The sequence below is a fragment of the Lampetra fluviatilis genome, chromosome 2 (genome assembly GCF_964198595.1).
Source record: "Lampetra fluviatilis chromosome 2, kcLamFluv1.1, whole genome shotgun sequence".
Classification (NCBI taxonomy): Eukaryota; Metazoa; Chordata; class Hyperoartia; order Petromyzontiformes; family Petromyzontidae; genus Lampetra; species Lampetra fluviatilis.
This window is the reverse complement of record NC_136276.1, coordinates 17,103,041-17,119,764: the sequence shown is the minus strand read 5'-3', so window position 1 is coordinate 17,119,764 and position 16,724 is coordinate 17,103,041. Positions and strand designations below refer to the sequence as shown.

Genomic DNA, 16,724 nt, shown 5'->3' with positions numbered 1-16,724 from the left:
TGCCCTTTACCTGGTGAACGTAGTTGAAAATAACTCACAAACACCTCGTGAAATAGCCAATGCAGGAGATGCCTGGTTTTGATCTTCCACAAAGCTCATGGTCCACCCCCTGAACAGCATCCACTGCACAAACCGTGGCAGTAGATTCGCATACCTGATGCACAAATGGAAACTTTAAACTCTCCAATATGCGACTGTGGTCATCCAGAACAGACCGTACAACATATAATGACGCAATGCCTAATCCACAAATAAGAAGGAGACATTACAGCGATACCACTTCGCTGCTCCTGACGCGGTTATCTGGCTTGACCACCTGAATGTGAAATTGTAGTTGTTACACTGCATCTACATCAGCCATATGGAAGAAGACTGTACAGGTAACAGCTTCCACCCATAGCATGAACTGTACAAGTATGTGCATGGCATCTTGCTAGGTGCCCAAAAAACACCGAACACACGGACAAAATGCAGTGCAAGACGCCATACGCGTTCTCCAACAATGCAGAGGACATTTTACACGTGGCAACGTTCTATAAAAAAAAACACAAAAAAGGTATGTTAACTTGTACAACTTTTTACGATGCAACGTGACATTGGTCGACAATATATCGCCACAGCATAGTTTGGATGCAGAGAGCTCAACTCGCATTCAGAAGCCCAAATCGTGGTCATGGATGAAAGAGACCATCATTCGTCCACGAGTTAATGCAATAAGTACCATTTCATTGTAAGTCAACTTTGGTGGTTTCATGGAGAGTCAACCACAGGAATGTGGAATTTCCATTCCAGTACTTAGCGCAAGGGCACCAACACACGAGCACAGCCCCCCCCCCCATGCCTGTTTGAGCACGGAGACCTTCACGTTTTACTTTGATTTGACAAATTTATTGTGCACTGCTTTGTGAAAATGTTGAACATACCAAGCCGTGCTTTTAGAACCAAAAATGCCCAAGTTGAAAACAAAAACGCAACGGCGTTCACTCGTTTGGATGACACCGACGATGACTTTCCGTCCCCAAACCCAACAGTTAGAATCGTCGAGGACCAGTGTCAATGCAAGCTGACATGTGCTCTCAAGGTGGTAACATATCAGCGTGTTCTAATGCAATGCACGCAAAGTTTATTTCGTTGTGACACGGATGATCCCGATAAGCCGGATATTTTGCAAAGAGAGATCCATGGTGCTGCGTAAGCGCAGCAGGGGGAGGCAAAACTAAAATCATCAGAAATATTACAGGGAACGACTAGACCGGGTCCTTGGGGAATATTGCACAAATAACAAAAGGAGGTATCTGAAGATCACACGCAAATTAACAAAAATGTGTAAATATAACGGGAGCAGGAGGCGCTAGAAAAAGTTCGGTATAAGTGCAAGTAAGCTGTGTTTTGATTAAATAGGGACATGGCAAGAGTGTGATAGTAAAGAACACATTCTCGGAGACACACATTTTTTGTATTGTTATTTCACACTCACAAGAATAACGCTATTAAAATGCTCGGCCGTACATCGCACAAGTGTTCACCGCATTTACTGCCCTTGATATATGAAGTGTTTCACGAGTCGTCTACAGTCGTTCATCGATCCACTGCTGAATGAAGGCATCCGCACAATGTGATGGTTGCTTGCCAACACTTTAACGCGCTGGCTCACTTGCCACCGATGTCAGCCATGGGTGGGAATTGAACTCAGGTCGCCGGATTCAGAGCGCAGAGCGAAGGTGGCGCATCTGCCAGTCATCTCAGGCGGTCCAGCCCATGGCACCTAGGTCTGTCCCATGACCTCCTGCACCTAGCCTTGCACATCAAGCCAACCCATAAGCCCCTGTGCCTGTCCAGTGACCTCCTGCCAGCGGCAAGCCTTCCACACTTGAACGTGACCTCAAATTGCACAGAGCCTGGCACAAGCGCCTTGGTGACATCACCGCCACTCACAGTTGTTGTTGATGTTGACTCGAAACGTGCGGTGACCGGGCTCTTCACGACGTGAAATGCTCTGCCGGACGAACTCGACAACAACACGAGGAGGTGGAGGGGGGGGGATTTCAACCATCTCATCACTCACCTCGCGTAACGACAGCGCGCCGTGTTTAAAGTGGACTCCACGTGTTGTCACTCACGGTTTAAATCACCCCCCGCGTGGGTGAGACACTGCCGTGCGAAACATCGCGCCGCGTGTTAAAGAATCGCTTCTTCCGCCACGACAACACGCGGTTCGGGGTACAGTGACAATGCCAACCTGGGGTTATTTACCTGCCAAACCCGTTCCATGCCGCGTGGGTGACTGGACTCTGCTCGCAAGGCTGACCTCACACCAAGGGTCCTGCGTGTGTGTGGTGGTGGTGGGGGGGGTTCTCGTGCTCAAGTGTCTCGTTCACGTTTGCTTGGGTGGTTACTTTACTGCGACCGACTTAGTGGTCGGTGATTTTACAGACGCGGTAATTGTTTGTGGTGTAAGCTGATAAGAGTGTTGGCGTTTTTGCAACGGAATTCAAATGCGGGTGGGGTTTTTGTGTGTTGTTGTTATCTAAACACTGAAAACCATTCAGGAGGTACTCGCATCAACCAAGACATTTTTTTTTAAAGGTGGGGAAATATAAATAGACTCCTCCACATTAGCCAAATGTTGGACAGTAACACGGGCGGGGCAAAAGGGTGGCAACTACCTGGGCGATAGGCAGGAATGGCTCAGGACTAGCTTAAACTAAATCAACTTTTTATATTATCAGTTAAGGTCCACTGTTTTTAGAAGCGACCTGGCCACGAACGATAGCTCAACGAAGGAGATGTATAGCAGCCAAATACTCTTAAACACGTGATGTTCATTCTAAATGTGGAGGGGGAAACCGGTTAGCACGGTTGGTTGCGTGCCGATGCTAAATAATAGCCAGTTAAAGATAGTTCAGAATATAGCCAACAAACACAAACCACCGTTGCCTTCTAAAAACACTAAATGCAGAAAATGTTGAGTGAGCCACATTACATTTGTCGATTCCTTTCCCTAAATGCCGTTTCTAATTATGGTTATTTAGAACGTCTTGATCCAATTCCACGCAGAATTGTTTGTACTTTCGACTTCACATCAGATGGCAGAACCAACCACATACTTTTCTACAATACAGTGCATTACTGATGGAATTATAATGGACGTAAATACAATGTACAGTTCCCGTACTTGCAGCCAAAACTGATGGTTGACACACCAAAAGCCTTCATTGAGTGTGAATAAGTAAAACATAATTCACGGCACACTGTGAATCCACTGCTGGATTAAGGCCTCCACATGCTGCGTCAGTTATGAGGTTGATTGACCATACTTCACCACATTGATTGGTGAAGGGAGGGGGGTGAAGAAGATGATATTCATGGAACAACTAAGTCACTCCAATAAGCCTCTCATATCCAACACCAAGTTATGGATTTATACACTGTGAAGCACCGTATGGTGATAACATGACAAACCACACGGGTTAGTGCTGGAATGTGCCAAAATTATGAGCCAAACCAAAACAAAGTACAGTGTTGTATTATGTTCTGCATTCATCTGTGACCGGGCTGAGACCATCAACTCCATCAACTCGCAACACTTGAGAATCACCAGGCCACTGCCCAGATTCAAACTCCGTCTCTTCTTCCGTTTCAAATGTTTAAAAGCAGTGCACCTCAGTTGTATAGAACAATAATACAAAGCCAAAGCCAACGCCAGCCACCTTCGTATGGGTGACATCAAACACCACCTCATTACCCAAACACCCGATGCTGCTCCAGCAAATTCCTTTCAATAGCCTGCCTTACATGCTGGGCCTGCTACACTCTGCAGACTGAAAGGAGGCAAGTTCGAAATACAGCCTCAACTGCTGCTAGAGGGACCCAGCCAGCCCCTTGTAAAGACGATAGAATTCCATATTATTTTAAAACAGTGCTTTCACTGCATAACCTTGAAGCGGCTTTTATTAAGTCAGGGACGTGCTTGTACTGTAGTTATCTCTGGAACGTCCTACGATTTGTACAGCAGGGATGTTTTAGTGTCCAACGCTGCCCCGTTAGCCACCTATCTTCCGCTACTAAAGAATAACAACATGCGTTTGTCATAGCACTGCACAAGGATATGCATGCACTACAAGGTGAAAAATACGTGGCAATAAAACAATGTTATTTCGATAAGTAAGCTTATAGAAATGGTTACCAAACAGGTGCATACGAGTTGACGTACACATATAAATGTTTCATATGCAAAGCTAAGCATGTAAATGAAATATCTGTATGCAGTGCACATTCACAATATCTAAATCGTGGCCTAAATAAATACAACAGCACAGCAGACTTCGCATGTGGCAGAGATTGTTCACAGCATTCAGTGAAATAGCCCCAAAAACCCCAATGCAGGATGACAATTTCACAAAGGGCAATTTTTTTTATAATGTCCTGCCCCACTTTATACCAATTGCGCTATCAGTGCATTGTCATGGCTAAAACATCCATTCAGATATCTCGGAGTGCAATGCATCATCCGTGTGTTAGAAAAGTGCTGCAAAAAGGATGTTTCATTGGACAACTGAAACATCCTGCAAGGAGCCGTATATAATTTACACGGGAGGGGGGGTTGCCAATTTCCACACACTCTGCTGTGAGATTGTTTGTCATGCGACAACGAAACCATTATTTAAATAGGTTTTTTATGGCATGCAGTCGTTGGTGAACAGGCTAAGACTATCATTAACTCGCTACGCGAGAGAACCCGGTTATATCACGGTGTCTCAAACGCTAATTTGAACCTAGGATCTCGGGTGGTTCACTCTGGGAGGCTCAACGCTCTGATCTTTGAGCCACCCCAGCCACCTCCCATGCAAAGGGCACTCCCAAAATGTGTGGTCATCTGACCTAGTCAGTATTTTTGTACCAGAGGACAATATTATAAATAGCTGGGTCACATTAACAATGAAACAGTTTGCATGCTAAGGTACAATTCCAAGTAAAGTCCTCCTACAACGCGCGTTTTCATGATGCGAATTGGATATAACACGATGAACGTATTAGGGAACACCTTTTTTACAACGCGGATGCGAATTGAATATAACGCCACCGAGTGAACAGAGCTACGTCGTAAGAGTAGAAATAAGCAGTTGTACGGCTGCCTCGACCTCGCATCACACAAGGCGAGATGCTGCTGGATGCTTCTAGATGCTACCCACGTCTTGGTTCAGCCTGCATACGCATCATCTCACGTGTTCGTGCGGACTGTGTTTTACCCAATATTATATATTCTTTATTATAACGTGATTTTTCCATAACTCGGTGTTCTTCATCAACGCAATTACTGCGTTTTAGGAGAACTTTTGAGAAAATATCAAACATTTTATGCTGCAAGGTTGTTTTGTTTTACCTTCACACTGCATACAATTATGGTAATTGCCTGCCAGTGACTCATGAATTTAAATGGGACATGTTTATCAAGAGCATTGGTTTAGAATAGGGTGTGTGGTTTGGTGTTTATTTTATATATATGATCACGTGACCCAAATCATATTTTTAAAAATGACACTTCAAAGAATGCCGATTAAATTTATCAGAATCGGTGAGTCGATCTGACTTGGCAGAGTTCAGTATTGCAATTGCATTTCTATTCTAAAAGTTGATCACATTATGAAACCATTAAAAGTTCTGCAAATTAAAACTAGTAATCTCCTGATAAAAACATATCTAAAGCACAGTATAAATGTATTTTAAAACATATTAATCATTACCTAATACATAGTAATGTAAACCTTCAACACACTGCATAATGAAAGCTACTGGAGGAGACTGCAGTTAAAGGTAAACATGCAATATTGTAATGTCTTGTTCATACCACTCCTGATAGAAGGGTCTCCACTGGAGGCAGCTCTATAAACCCTCTATAGGGGATTTTGGCTCACTTTTGCATGCTGGTCAGATGTTTTGGAAGAACTGGGAGTACAGTAGCCACATTTTTCCTCATCACACACAACCTGCCAATCGACTGGTGAACTGTGCAGTCGGCTTGGATCAAAGCATTCACTCTAATCAAATCCAGAGATTGTGCATACATAGAATCCAGTTTGTGAGAATGTATTCGTTTTATTCCCTACTGGTTACATATAAATTATACATTTAGGCAACTGAAAAGAAGCAGAAGGAAGCAAAAAGGAGAATTATTAGACAAGTCAAACCGACACAAATCATTTCTAAATTGACTCATGATCCAAATTGTGCCAAATTATTAAATCGTGGGTTGTAGTTGCAAGTTTAAAGTCCCTTATAAGTCTAAAACATCTGAGTTTCTGTGTTCTACAAGTCAGGAAAAGGTAGTAAAAATGTTCTACTCTGTATTGGCTGTTTATTATTGTTTATTTTTCACTTAGATTTTAATTACCATATTAACACAGACATTTGTTTTCAATGTTTAATATGATTTCATATTATTGTATGTGTGACCTGCAGCCGCTCAATGTATATTGTACAGTTGTTTAACGTTCTACGATTGTATAATACATTACAGAAATACGAGTTTGTATGTTTAATATAAATCATAATCTAATGCAGCGATTGTTCCATTCTAATACTTTATATCTGTGGCAATGTTAAGCCAACGTCCAGAACAGACAGACCAGATAGCTAAGAGAAGGTAACATTTCTCATTATGATCCAATATGATGGTCCATCCATAGTTCAGAATATCGCATAGTTGCCTTTTGCTTTTAGTAAAACGAAGATTCTGAATTTTTTTTTAGCTAAAATGCTGATTTGCAGAGTTATGCTTACGCAAGTTATTTTCATTCAACAATACAAGGACTGAATAAAATTACCATGATAAACAATTGAATTGCCTTTATACATATCAGCGGCGCTAGCTCAGGAAAGCATCTATTTTGCATCTTCTGAGGCGTGCATGTTTTTCTTCACGTAATAACTCGACAAAATTGACTGTATACTGCGGTATTTGTATTTCCATGTGTTAAGTGAGACAAATTTACACTGTTTCAGTAAATGAATAATTAATGTCAGGTTATTTTAGCCTGCTTTGGCAGAAAAAATGCCTATTATAAAACAGTACATTTATATTTCTGGTCACATAATTGCGGTGCAAAACATTTTTGGTATGGTCGCCTCCGCCCAGTCAAGACCACTGCTCCCGGTGCTGCCCCATTATGAGGGCCATAATACAAAGAGAGATCCACATCTCTAGTCAACGTGCTATTTGTAAGGCAGTTGTTTAATGCTGCGGTATGAGTGTGTTTTCTCTAAATTCTCCTGTATGGCATCCTTGCCACAGAGCCTGCTCTTCCCCCTTGAAAGGCTTTTGTGGAGGCGATCCCACGATTTAAGAACTGCTGATATAAAGAGTAGCGGTGATAAATTCGAAGCTTCGTCAGAGGATCTAGGCCTTAAATCAGTCTATTCCTCAATGTATTGCATGTCTGCAAGTAACCATAGTGGTGAAATCATTGAGCTACGTGTTAATTATTAAACATAGAATGTGATTTATACAGCAAAATGTTATGCTATCAGATAATTACATATATTCCTGATAGCACTGTTCACATGTTTAATTGCATATTTTTTTTACAAAAGCCGGTTACAGACATTCAGCAACCAAACAGCTCTCAGCTCATAGCAATTATCCCTTCAAAAGGCTCCCTGAAATAAATGTTTAATCGTGTTTTACCCTGATAGCAGTAAAGCATGTGTTTGACTCAAAGAGCCAATGCCCTTGTCATCTTCAATTATGTACAATTCCTAAAACAGTAGTCAAAAAGAGTTGAAAGTGATTTTCAGTTCAAATTCGCATTGAGATGATGGCTCATCTCCTGTTTACAGCCTTGAGCCAGTGGTAAAAACTCCTCATACCTATGTCAGGGGCAAGTCTATCCATAGGACAACCAATGTAAACTTGCCCATAAAGTGACCCCATAGGGATAATTGGCCGAGTCAACCCCCAACCACAATTTGAATTAGCCACCTTCACAGCGTAAGCTGCTCGCTCTACCCTTGAGCCACCTGGTCAGATTACCCCCCCCCCCCCCCGACTAAAAACGCAATATTATGGTCTGGAAATGAAAACACAATACTCTACTTCAAACACATCGATATTCCTGAATGCATTACACCACGAGCGGTAGAATTATAAAACGCATGAGAATATTTTCCTGTGCTTTAGTTTCGTAACTTTTTGCTACCAGATCCAAGCCAAAAAATCTTCTTCAGAAAGGTTTCCCTGAGATGTTTAGCTCCTTCCTTGTTATTCTATCTGTGGGGGGAATCTGGAGGCCCAAGTTGAAAATCACAAATATTAAAAAGAGAAATATCAAATATGAGAAGAGGTTTTCCCCTTTTTTCTGGCAACAAAACAGGCGTTAAGATGTGAAAACACCAAAGTTAAATATTTAACAAGGAATCATGTCTGCATTAACCACAATACTTGTGGTCAGAATGCAAACAAAAAAACATACGACTTTTGGCGTCCTCTGGTCTAACACCGTTTGCGACGAGGCACAAAAGAAAGCTCTCTCTGGTGTGGACCAATCAGTTTCAAAGACAATGCATATATTATGGGTGTTTTTTTGTTTGCATTCTGACCACAAGTATTGTGGTTAATGCAGACATGATTCCTTGTAAAAGGTTTCAGTTTGGTGTTTCAACATCTCAACACCTATTTTGTTGCCAGAAAAAAGGGGAAAACCTTTTCTCATATTTTGGTACTGGCAAAGGCGGCCCCATGAAATACCAAATATGTAAATAGGCCAGCAATCTACTTTCTATACTGCCATCTATTGACCACCTTATATCCATGCATGATAGGTGTCTCACTCGCGTAACAATGCCTGCCTGATCTATAACAAGCATAATAGATGAACCATAAACTTGTTGACGTGAAGTGCTTAAGTGAGTGAATTGTTTGTAAGGAACACAAATCCAGTATAAAACGTTGACGATGACGACGACTTGTAGTGATGCGCTCACCTGTGAGGATCCTGTGGACAGGTGTGTCGTCTCCTCCTCCTTGAAGGTAATTTCGGCATATTCCGAGTCATCCTGCATCAAGACGGAGCCCCTAAAGCCCTCATAGGGGTTGAGAGGCAGTGAAATTGTTGCAACGATCTTGCTCTTGGGCGACGTTGGCTGGTCTGTGCTTCCATTGCGCAGGCCTGAGCCACCACCATTGAATGACGCCATCTTGCCAAACGTCTTGAGCACAGGCGACTGCTCTATGGGCTTCTCCTCTACGTATGTCGCTGGTACGTATATGGGCTTGCTCTCCGTGGGCCGTTTCACTTGCCACCAGTCCTCATTGGCCTTTTTGAGAAGAAAAAACTCTTCACCCTCGGTCATCTTGATGACTCTTCCATCCGAGCTAATATACTCGTAGCCATAGAGGGCTCGGACCTTTGGGTGTGGTGCGCTTGGGATGCCGCTTGCAGATTGCACCCCTGACATGGTGTCTGATAATATGCACTTTTATTCTCGTTACCTTAAATGTTCATTTTTTTATATTATAACCAACCAGTCCACTTGCTGTCTCTCAAATAGAAGTGTCCATAGATCGCAGTTAAATATTTCAATCTGCAAAAAGGAAAAAAACCCACATAATTGGTGAAAATGAATACGTTGTAGTCACTGGACTGCAAATATGGAATAATTATTCCATTTGTTATCAGTCAATATCACTTTAAAAAAAGATTACAGGCATGCACAGAACAAAACACAAAAATACAACTCAAATGAAACAATAATATGTAAAATTGCCTTGCAATTTGGCAGTAATGTTACTGGATCATTACTGGTTATTATGCAATTATTTTTTTTATGACTTTTCCACCATGGTTTGCACACATGTAACCCCAAACGGTATGGTCCAGTGAACAAAAGCACAACTGTCCACATATACTGAAGGCTGGCAGGCTTCCCAAGTGGCCTTTGGGTTCACAGATGTCACTATGGAAAATGCAGTGTGTTCACCCAGAACAGCACTGTAAAATGACTCGCATCTCACACAACAATCGTTGGAAAATTGCAAATTGATTTTTTTTCTGCATTCATATATGAAACTGTACAAAAAACGATGCATTTGTGTCGTTTAATCACATTGCAAAAACACTATGCTTGGGGCAGTGGAATATAATGAAACAAATTTGGCACATTCAGAAATGAAATTAACATTATGGTAAGATTATTATTTTTCTCGAGCGGAGAAATGGATAAATGCTTTCCATGTATGCAATAACACACAATTGTGAGAACATTTATGTCTAAAACGAGAAGCACAAAGCAACGCACATTTAACGTTGCGTTGACTGCAAACCTGGAATCAACAAAACTGCAGTGACATATGCAAATGTTTAATACAATTGCTTCCACTGCCATCGTGTGCTAAAATTGCCCTCAAATGAAGACGCTTTACTATCCGTTAGGAAAAGCTCTGACAATGAATTCACAACAAGATCAATGTGTACCCTCAGGTCAGGGGGGCCTTATTCAGTGACAGCACCAGATGGCATTGCTGAAAAATACATTTATAATTTATGCAGCGTGTATACGTGACTACAATAGAATGAGCAAACATCCACACAAAAAAACGTGTAAAACGTAATTATTTATTACAGTAATTGTTTGTCCAAAATGTCATGGATGTCAAAATTAGTTGCTGGCACAGCCAGGCACTGCTGGAGATCGTCGTGCTTATTTACAGACTAAAGCTCAGACAATCATAATAATAATTATAACAAACACGATTTATAATGCGGACATATTTCTGGGATCGGACGCAATGTTCGATCAAGAACTCGGAGGCGTAGAGCTAAAGCTCAAAGTTCTTCATATCCAATGGTTGCCAGTCACCCTTTACATGTCCTCAGCAAATGGCAAGATAACTGTATTAATCAGTGAAATGACAACTGATCCACCAAGCCAAATACATCTCAAATAAAACTCACAAATCCAACCACGGCTAATGTAATTACATGACCGTAATCAGAAAGCAATACAGTAATAAACACATGTCATTAATTGGATTTGGTTGCACAATATTATGATTCCTCTTGCTTACTCCTCCACCCTTTTCAAAATTACTCTTGTAATTTATATTTCCGCGACCAGTTGTGGCATGCAAAAAAGAGGAATGTTTTTTTGCGTCATCAAGTCTACTTGTTATTGTATCAGGGAGTGGGGTCAACTCAACCCATCGTCCCTCATGAGGGTGATTCAATTATCACCACTTGAGTACCAGGATAGCCCTCCTTCCATGGGCATGTGTATTTTCCACCTCTGGACGCCAATGAAGATAAATATTGCCCCACTGCTCGTTCGAGGAGGGATTGACTCGTAATTTTAATCATTTGAAATAACACAGCTTTAAAAACGCATGTGGAGGTTTGGCGAACACACCTGCTTGAGAAGCATGCCGGAGCTTGCCCATGCAAGTATTCCAACCTTAAAATGTTGAAACGTATAACAGTACTGTATTTACAGGTCTTCGTGAACTGAAAGGTTTGACTATGCCATGCTTTCACGCTATTCAATAAATGCAACAACTATTTGCGCCAACTACCGGAATTAAATACAGTACAGTTGTGCAGTTACGTGCAATTCTGACAACAAAACAAACACATTTTAGAGGAGTAACTTGCAAACAGAGGTCAGGTATTGCGTTTTAACTTATGCAACCAACCGGTTCTACCAGTTATGTTGCAGAAAAAAAACATCAAAAGAATGTGGTGTATACCCCACGCTTCTACAAGAAGATTCTTCTAAGTAACATTCTTCCAAATACTCATGTAATTAATCCCTGGAAATTCTCATAAGGGTTCTAAAATTCGGCTCTGTTTGCTTAGCTCAATGATGTTCAGCCGAAATAATGCAATTGTTTTCATTAATCCCTCAACGCACTTAAAGAAAACATTTGTTACACATTTGCAGAATCCTAGCCTTTTTGTTTACTACGAATAAATCCCAAAAAAATGTATTTAAAGTAGATGTAAATATCGGCTCAACTACACGGTGCGATTAGCTTAATTAAGCAAGCACTGCCTGGCACCTCAGAATAAAAGCCATGTTGACAGGGCTCATGCAACAAACAAAAACACAAAGGTGCACGCGTATTAGAGTGGGGTCTCTACAAAATCTCAGCTGCTGACAACAGCTTTGGGAATTACTCGGTGCAAATGTGATTGCACGCTGCCTCTGCGGGGTTACTGATCTTTTGGTAAAACAGACCTAATAACGACGTCACAATGCACGTGGCCACACACACACTGGAGTCCAGTCTAACCCTGTAGAGTGCACTCCAAGCACACCGCTGCTCTGCGTGTTGAGCAACTTGATGCATCATGGGACCTCCTTTGCCAGTACCAAAATATGAGAATAGGGTTTCCCCCTTTTTTCTGGCAACAAAACAGGTGTTAAGATGTTAAAACACCAAACTGAAACCTTTTACGAGGAATCATGTCTGCATTAAGCACAATACTTGTGGTCAGAATGCAAACAAAAAACACACTCTGATATTATATACAACTTGATGCAGGCACTGTAGGAGGAGGAGGTGCTGAGTTAGCCTGGGGCACCTGTGCCAGACTTCTGCTTGCTTTGCTTGCTGCTCGTGGTGGAGTCGTGATGCGTTGTGGGTGGCGGGAAGGGCAAGAAACAGGGCGTGGGGGGTGCCCGATTGTGGGTGCAGCCTTAAAACACAACTATTGGGGTTGGCCGTGTCAAGATGTATCACGCTGTCGGCATGCAGCGCCAGCAGGTACATCTCGGGCACGTTCGAGCAACCAGAAAGGAATTCGTAAATGGAGATGTTGTTCTTCACCCTCGTCGTCGCAAGCGTCCAGAGTGTTGCAGGTGTGGATTCTCCTCAAGCCGAAGGAGACATTTCATGTTGACATGCGGTGAATTTGCAGCAGCCCTTTTGCAGATGTGAATTCTGCACTTGCTGAAGACAGTGGGTTTATTGCTGCCAAATATGCTGCTTCGTGCATTGCAATCCCCAGAGGAGTACCCCCCCCTCATCCCTCCCCCTTGTGTCTCCACCACCCACTGCCGTTAAATTTCACTGTTGAGAGCCCCCAGGAGGCAAGAAGCACTTTGAGGACGTTGCCTTCTGCTGCGAAGCATTGTATACACTCACATACATACACACGAACGCGCACACACACGCACCACAAGCACCACTGCTGCACTCTCATTAGGCCTGCTTCATTTGGTCCAATGCTCGACAGCATTGGCCCAAATGAAGGAGATAAACAATGGCCCAAATGAAGGAGATAAACAATGGCCCAATGTAGGCATGTTTAGAGGGCCGTTTCCTGTGCACACTCGTGCACAGACGAAGTGCACATGTAACCCCACACAATGTATTTTTTTTTATCACAAGCACAATATTCCGTACATGTTTGTTTCAAGAAGACAAATATAGGCACACACCCCACCAATCGCATACAACTATTAAAAATAGATAAAACACCTAATGTTATTTTGTTTTTATCTTGTGAGAGCTAAGCGTTGTTCAGCCTGCTTTGAAATATCAGGTAATGTAAATTAGGGCTGTATGGTGACCAAGAATATGGCAATATACCAGCAGGCCCTTCAATACAGTATCTCATGGCAGAGTGTTGGACATTATCCTCTTGCATACGTGGGTTTTCCCAGGATACTCTGATTTCCTCCCACATGGAGCCACAAACAATCATGAGTGGAAATGGACAAACATCCCAATGTTAGGACCATCCTGAATAAATAAAAAAAACTGGCCTTCCTAGGTAAATAAATGGCCTTATCATTGTCATTCAATTACATAAAAGAAAGAGTACGTCCAATTTCTAGCGTTTGTAGAATGCGAGTAGCTGACACAAGGCGAAGTAACATGAGACAAAGTACACAAGCACACATTTAAATGGCAAGCCACACGCGCCTTTAAAAAAAGGCAACGTGTACATACGGTATAGACATTTAACAAAGCACGCACACACAGACATTTAAAATACAGCACAGATGCGTGTACAACATAAAACAAAGTGCGCATTTTAGACGGAATGCACGTACACAATAAAGCATACTGCACGATGTACTCATTTGAGATGCAACCACACACGTGTGGTTTATCGGCAGACTGTTATGAAGAACCTGTCACTGATCTAGTTTGTTTTGGTTCGATTCCCAGCGAATTTCTCAAAGGAATGTCCAGCTGATGCTTAAGCCAACACCATCTGCAGTGAAGTGGGTGTTAGGCAGGATCCTGTCGCATCAATGGGTTATCGCATGTAATTCTAATATAGACGACATCTAAAATGCGTAAAACTACCCGCTTTTGCATTAAAAACACACCGTCTACCGACAACGCATTCGTACACACATCGTCATTCCACGTAAACACAACAGAGACCCATCACACAGCACGATGCATCCACAACTCACGCTACACACTCGCACATACCATTGCGCTAACCTACACAACACAATCGGTGCGTACGTCCACAAAACATCCACAGCCTCTCCCCTGTACGCAGCCACGCAGCACACTTCACAGAGCCTACCTCGCATACCAATGCGTACTTCTACGAAACGTACACATACACATTTAACACGCGGATATGCACTTAAAAAAAAGTCCAAGTAAACGAACAGAGTACACGTACATACATTTAAAAAGGCCACATACATATACGAATACAAAGTGAAAATGCCGTATAGACATTTAACCAAGCACACACATATTACACATTTAAAAGGCTGCACACGTGGGGGTATGCAAATGTCCCCACGGGCACATAAAGACATAACGGACAAAGACAATTGTCCCCCTTAAGTCTATTGGATCAAATGTCACCCAGTCGCAATGTTTACACACCGCACCAGGTACTCATTTGAGTTCGAATTGACCTCGGGGAGGGGCCAGGACCAGTTCAGACCATCGTCGCTTGTGTTGGTGGCCGTGAACGGGGGGGAATCGAACTCGGGTGGTCGGGTTCGTAGTGCAACGCGCTAACAACTACATTACCGCTCCCCGCAACCAACACACACATGGACAACGCAGGGAGGGCGTCGCTGACACGCCACTACCTCTCTCTCTCTATGGCCCTCTCACTCTACGTGCTGTTAAGAAGGGCCATCGAACGAAACGTTGGCAATTATATACTTTTTTGGGGGGGTTTGTTACCGACGAATTTCTTTTTTTTAAAGACTCCACGAAGCACAAACACCAATTGGCAGGTGGGAGCAAAAAAAACCCAGGCCACCCAGTGAAACAGCAATGCGACCCATGCCTTGCAATTAGGCAACCTCGGCCGGGGATGCCGAAAGCGAGCGGGGCACGGATTGGCTTTCGACAAACAACCACGATTACTCTGGGTTCTTTCGCTAAAGTCACGTAGAAGGGAAATGATAAAACAATACAATTCTCACGACGTTTCGATTGCAACACAAGCAATCATCATCAGGTGTGAAAAAGAACCAAGAATATGAATCCCTACAGGCACGAAAGCTTTAAATCGAAATTTAACCACGATTACCTTCCCTGGCCGAGCACCCTTTCCATTTCACGTTCTAGCAATCTCCCAACCCCGGGGGACACCCCTAACCCTCCTCTCCCACAGATCATTAAGAGGGCTTCCTCTCCGTATGGGTTAGGGGTTAGGGTTTAGGTTACAGATGGAGATCTAGGCTGGCTGGTGGAAAGGAACGAAAACAAACAAGGCAAGCCAAGGGGACGAAACGGGAAGCTGCTGTAGCCAGAAACGGACTGGCAAACAGTTACAGAAGAAAAAAAATCAATACGGCAAAAAAAAACCCCAAAAAACTGTCCAGATGGAGTAACAACAGCGCAGATTTGCGGACCGGGGAGGGATGAGTTATGATGGAGAAGACGCACAACTCTCGCGGAGCATCATTCATTCTCACCACATCAACACACACACAGGAGGAGCACACGGGAACCCGCTTTGTATTCCGGACACTCAACTCACCCCGCGGTACCCCGATCTGGATCGTCGAAACAGCAGGACGCGTCGAGACGTGGTCGCTCCCTCTCCGTCTGCCGAGTTAAACCCGGCCCCCGTGGGGGACACGCCACGGAGCTGCTGATGCTGCTGATGCTGCTCCTCCTCCTCCACCCATCACCATGATCACACCAGCACCATCGTCACCTTCGCCAGCATCGCTATCATCACACGCGACCACGCCGCACGCACGCAACGCTACACCACCATCACCATCGCGCCGTGTTGGGTAATATTATCACAGAGGGACCCTGCCGCGAGTGGCAGAGGGGAGAGCGAGCTTCTGAGTCAGGAGCCGCCGTGACATTCTTATCTTTATTATTTATTTCGCGCGCCTGTGTGTGTGTGGATTTGCCCGTGTGTGTTTTTCCCCTCGCTCATTGGTCAGTGCCTCCCTTGTTACGTCACCACGCCGTGCGCGTTGAAGTCACCGAGGAGGAGGATGAGGAGTGCCGCACCCCTCCATCCCCTCACCCCTCCCCCTCCATCCCCGCACCCCTCCCCCTTCATCCCCCGCACCCCCCTCCATCCCCGCACCCCTCCCCCTCCATCCCCTCACCCCTCCCCCTCCATCCCCCGCACCCCCCTCCATCCCCGCACCCCTCCCCCTTCATCCCCCGCACCCCCACTCCAACCATCTCCTTCCTACGTACCCCTCCCCCTTCATCCCCTGCACCCCCCTCCATCCCCCGCACCCCTCCCCCTTCATTCCCCGCACCC

At 43.8% G+C, this 16,724-nt stretch overlaps 1 protein-coding gene across 4 annotated transcripts in view; it reads right to left on the bottom strand.

The window, feature by feature from the left end:
• LOC144943680 (rho GTPase-activating protein 15-like) overlaps window positions 1-16,315 on the bottom strand; it is an 81,314-nt gene extending 64,999 nt beyond the window's left edge. For 2 of the 4 annotated variants that reach the window (XM_078871404.1, XM_078871414.1), the window contains exons 1-2: window positions 15,972-16,315; window positions 8,980-9,579 (exon numbers count right to left, since the gene is read on the bottom strand). In XM_078871404.1, the coding sequence (XP_078727530.1) occupies window positions 8,980-9,453 (474 nt within the window). In that variant the 5' untranslated portion in view covers window positions 9,454-9,579; window positions 15,972-16,315. Of the gene's footprint in view, window positions 1-1,935; window positions 2,185-8,979; window positions 9,580-15,971 lie in introns of those variants that run through there. The other 2 variants (XM_078871433.1, XM_078871423.1) reach the window with 2 other exon arrangements.
• Between the last annotated feature and the right edge of the window lie 409 nt (window positions 16,316-16,724).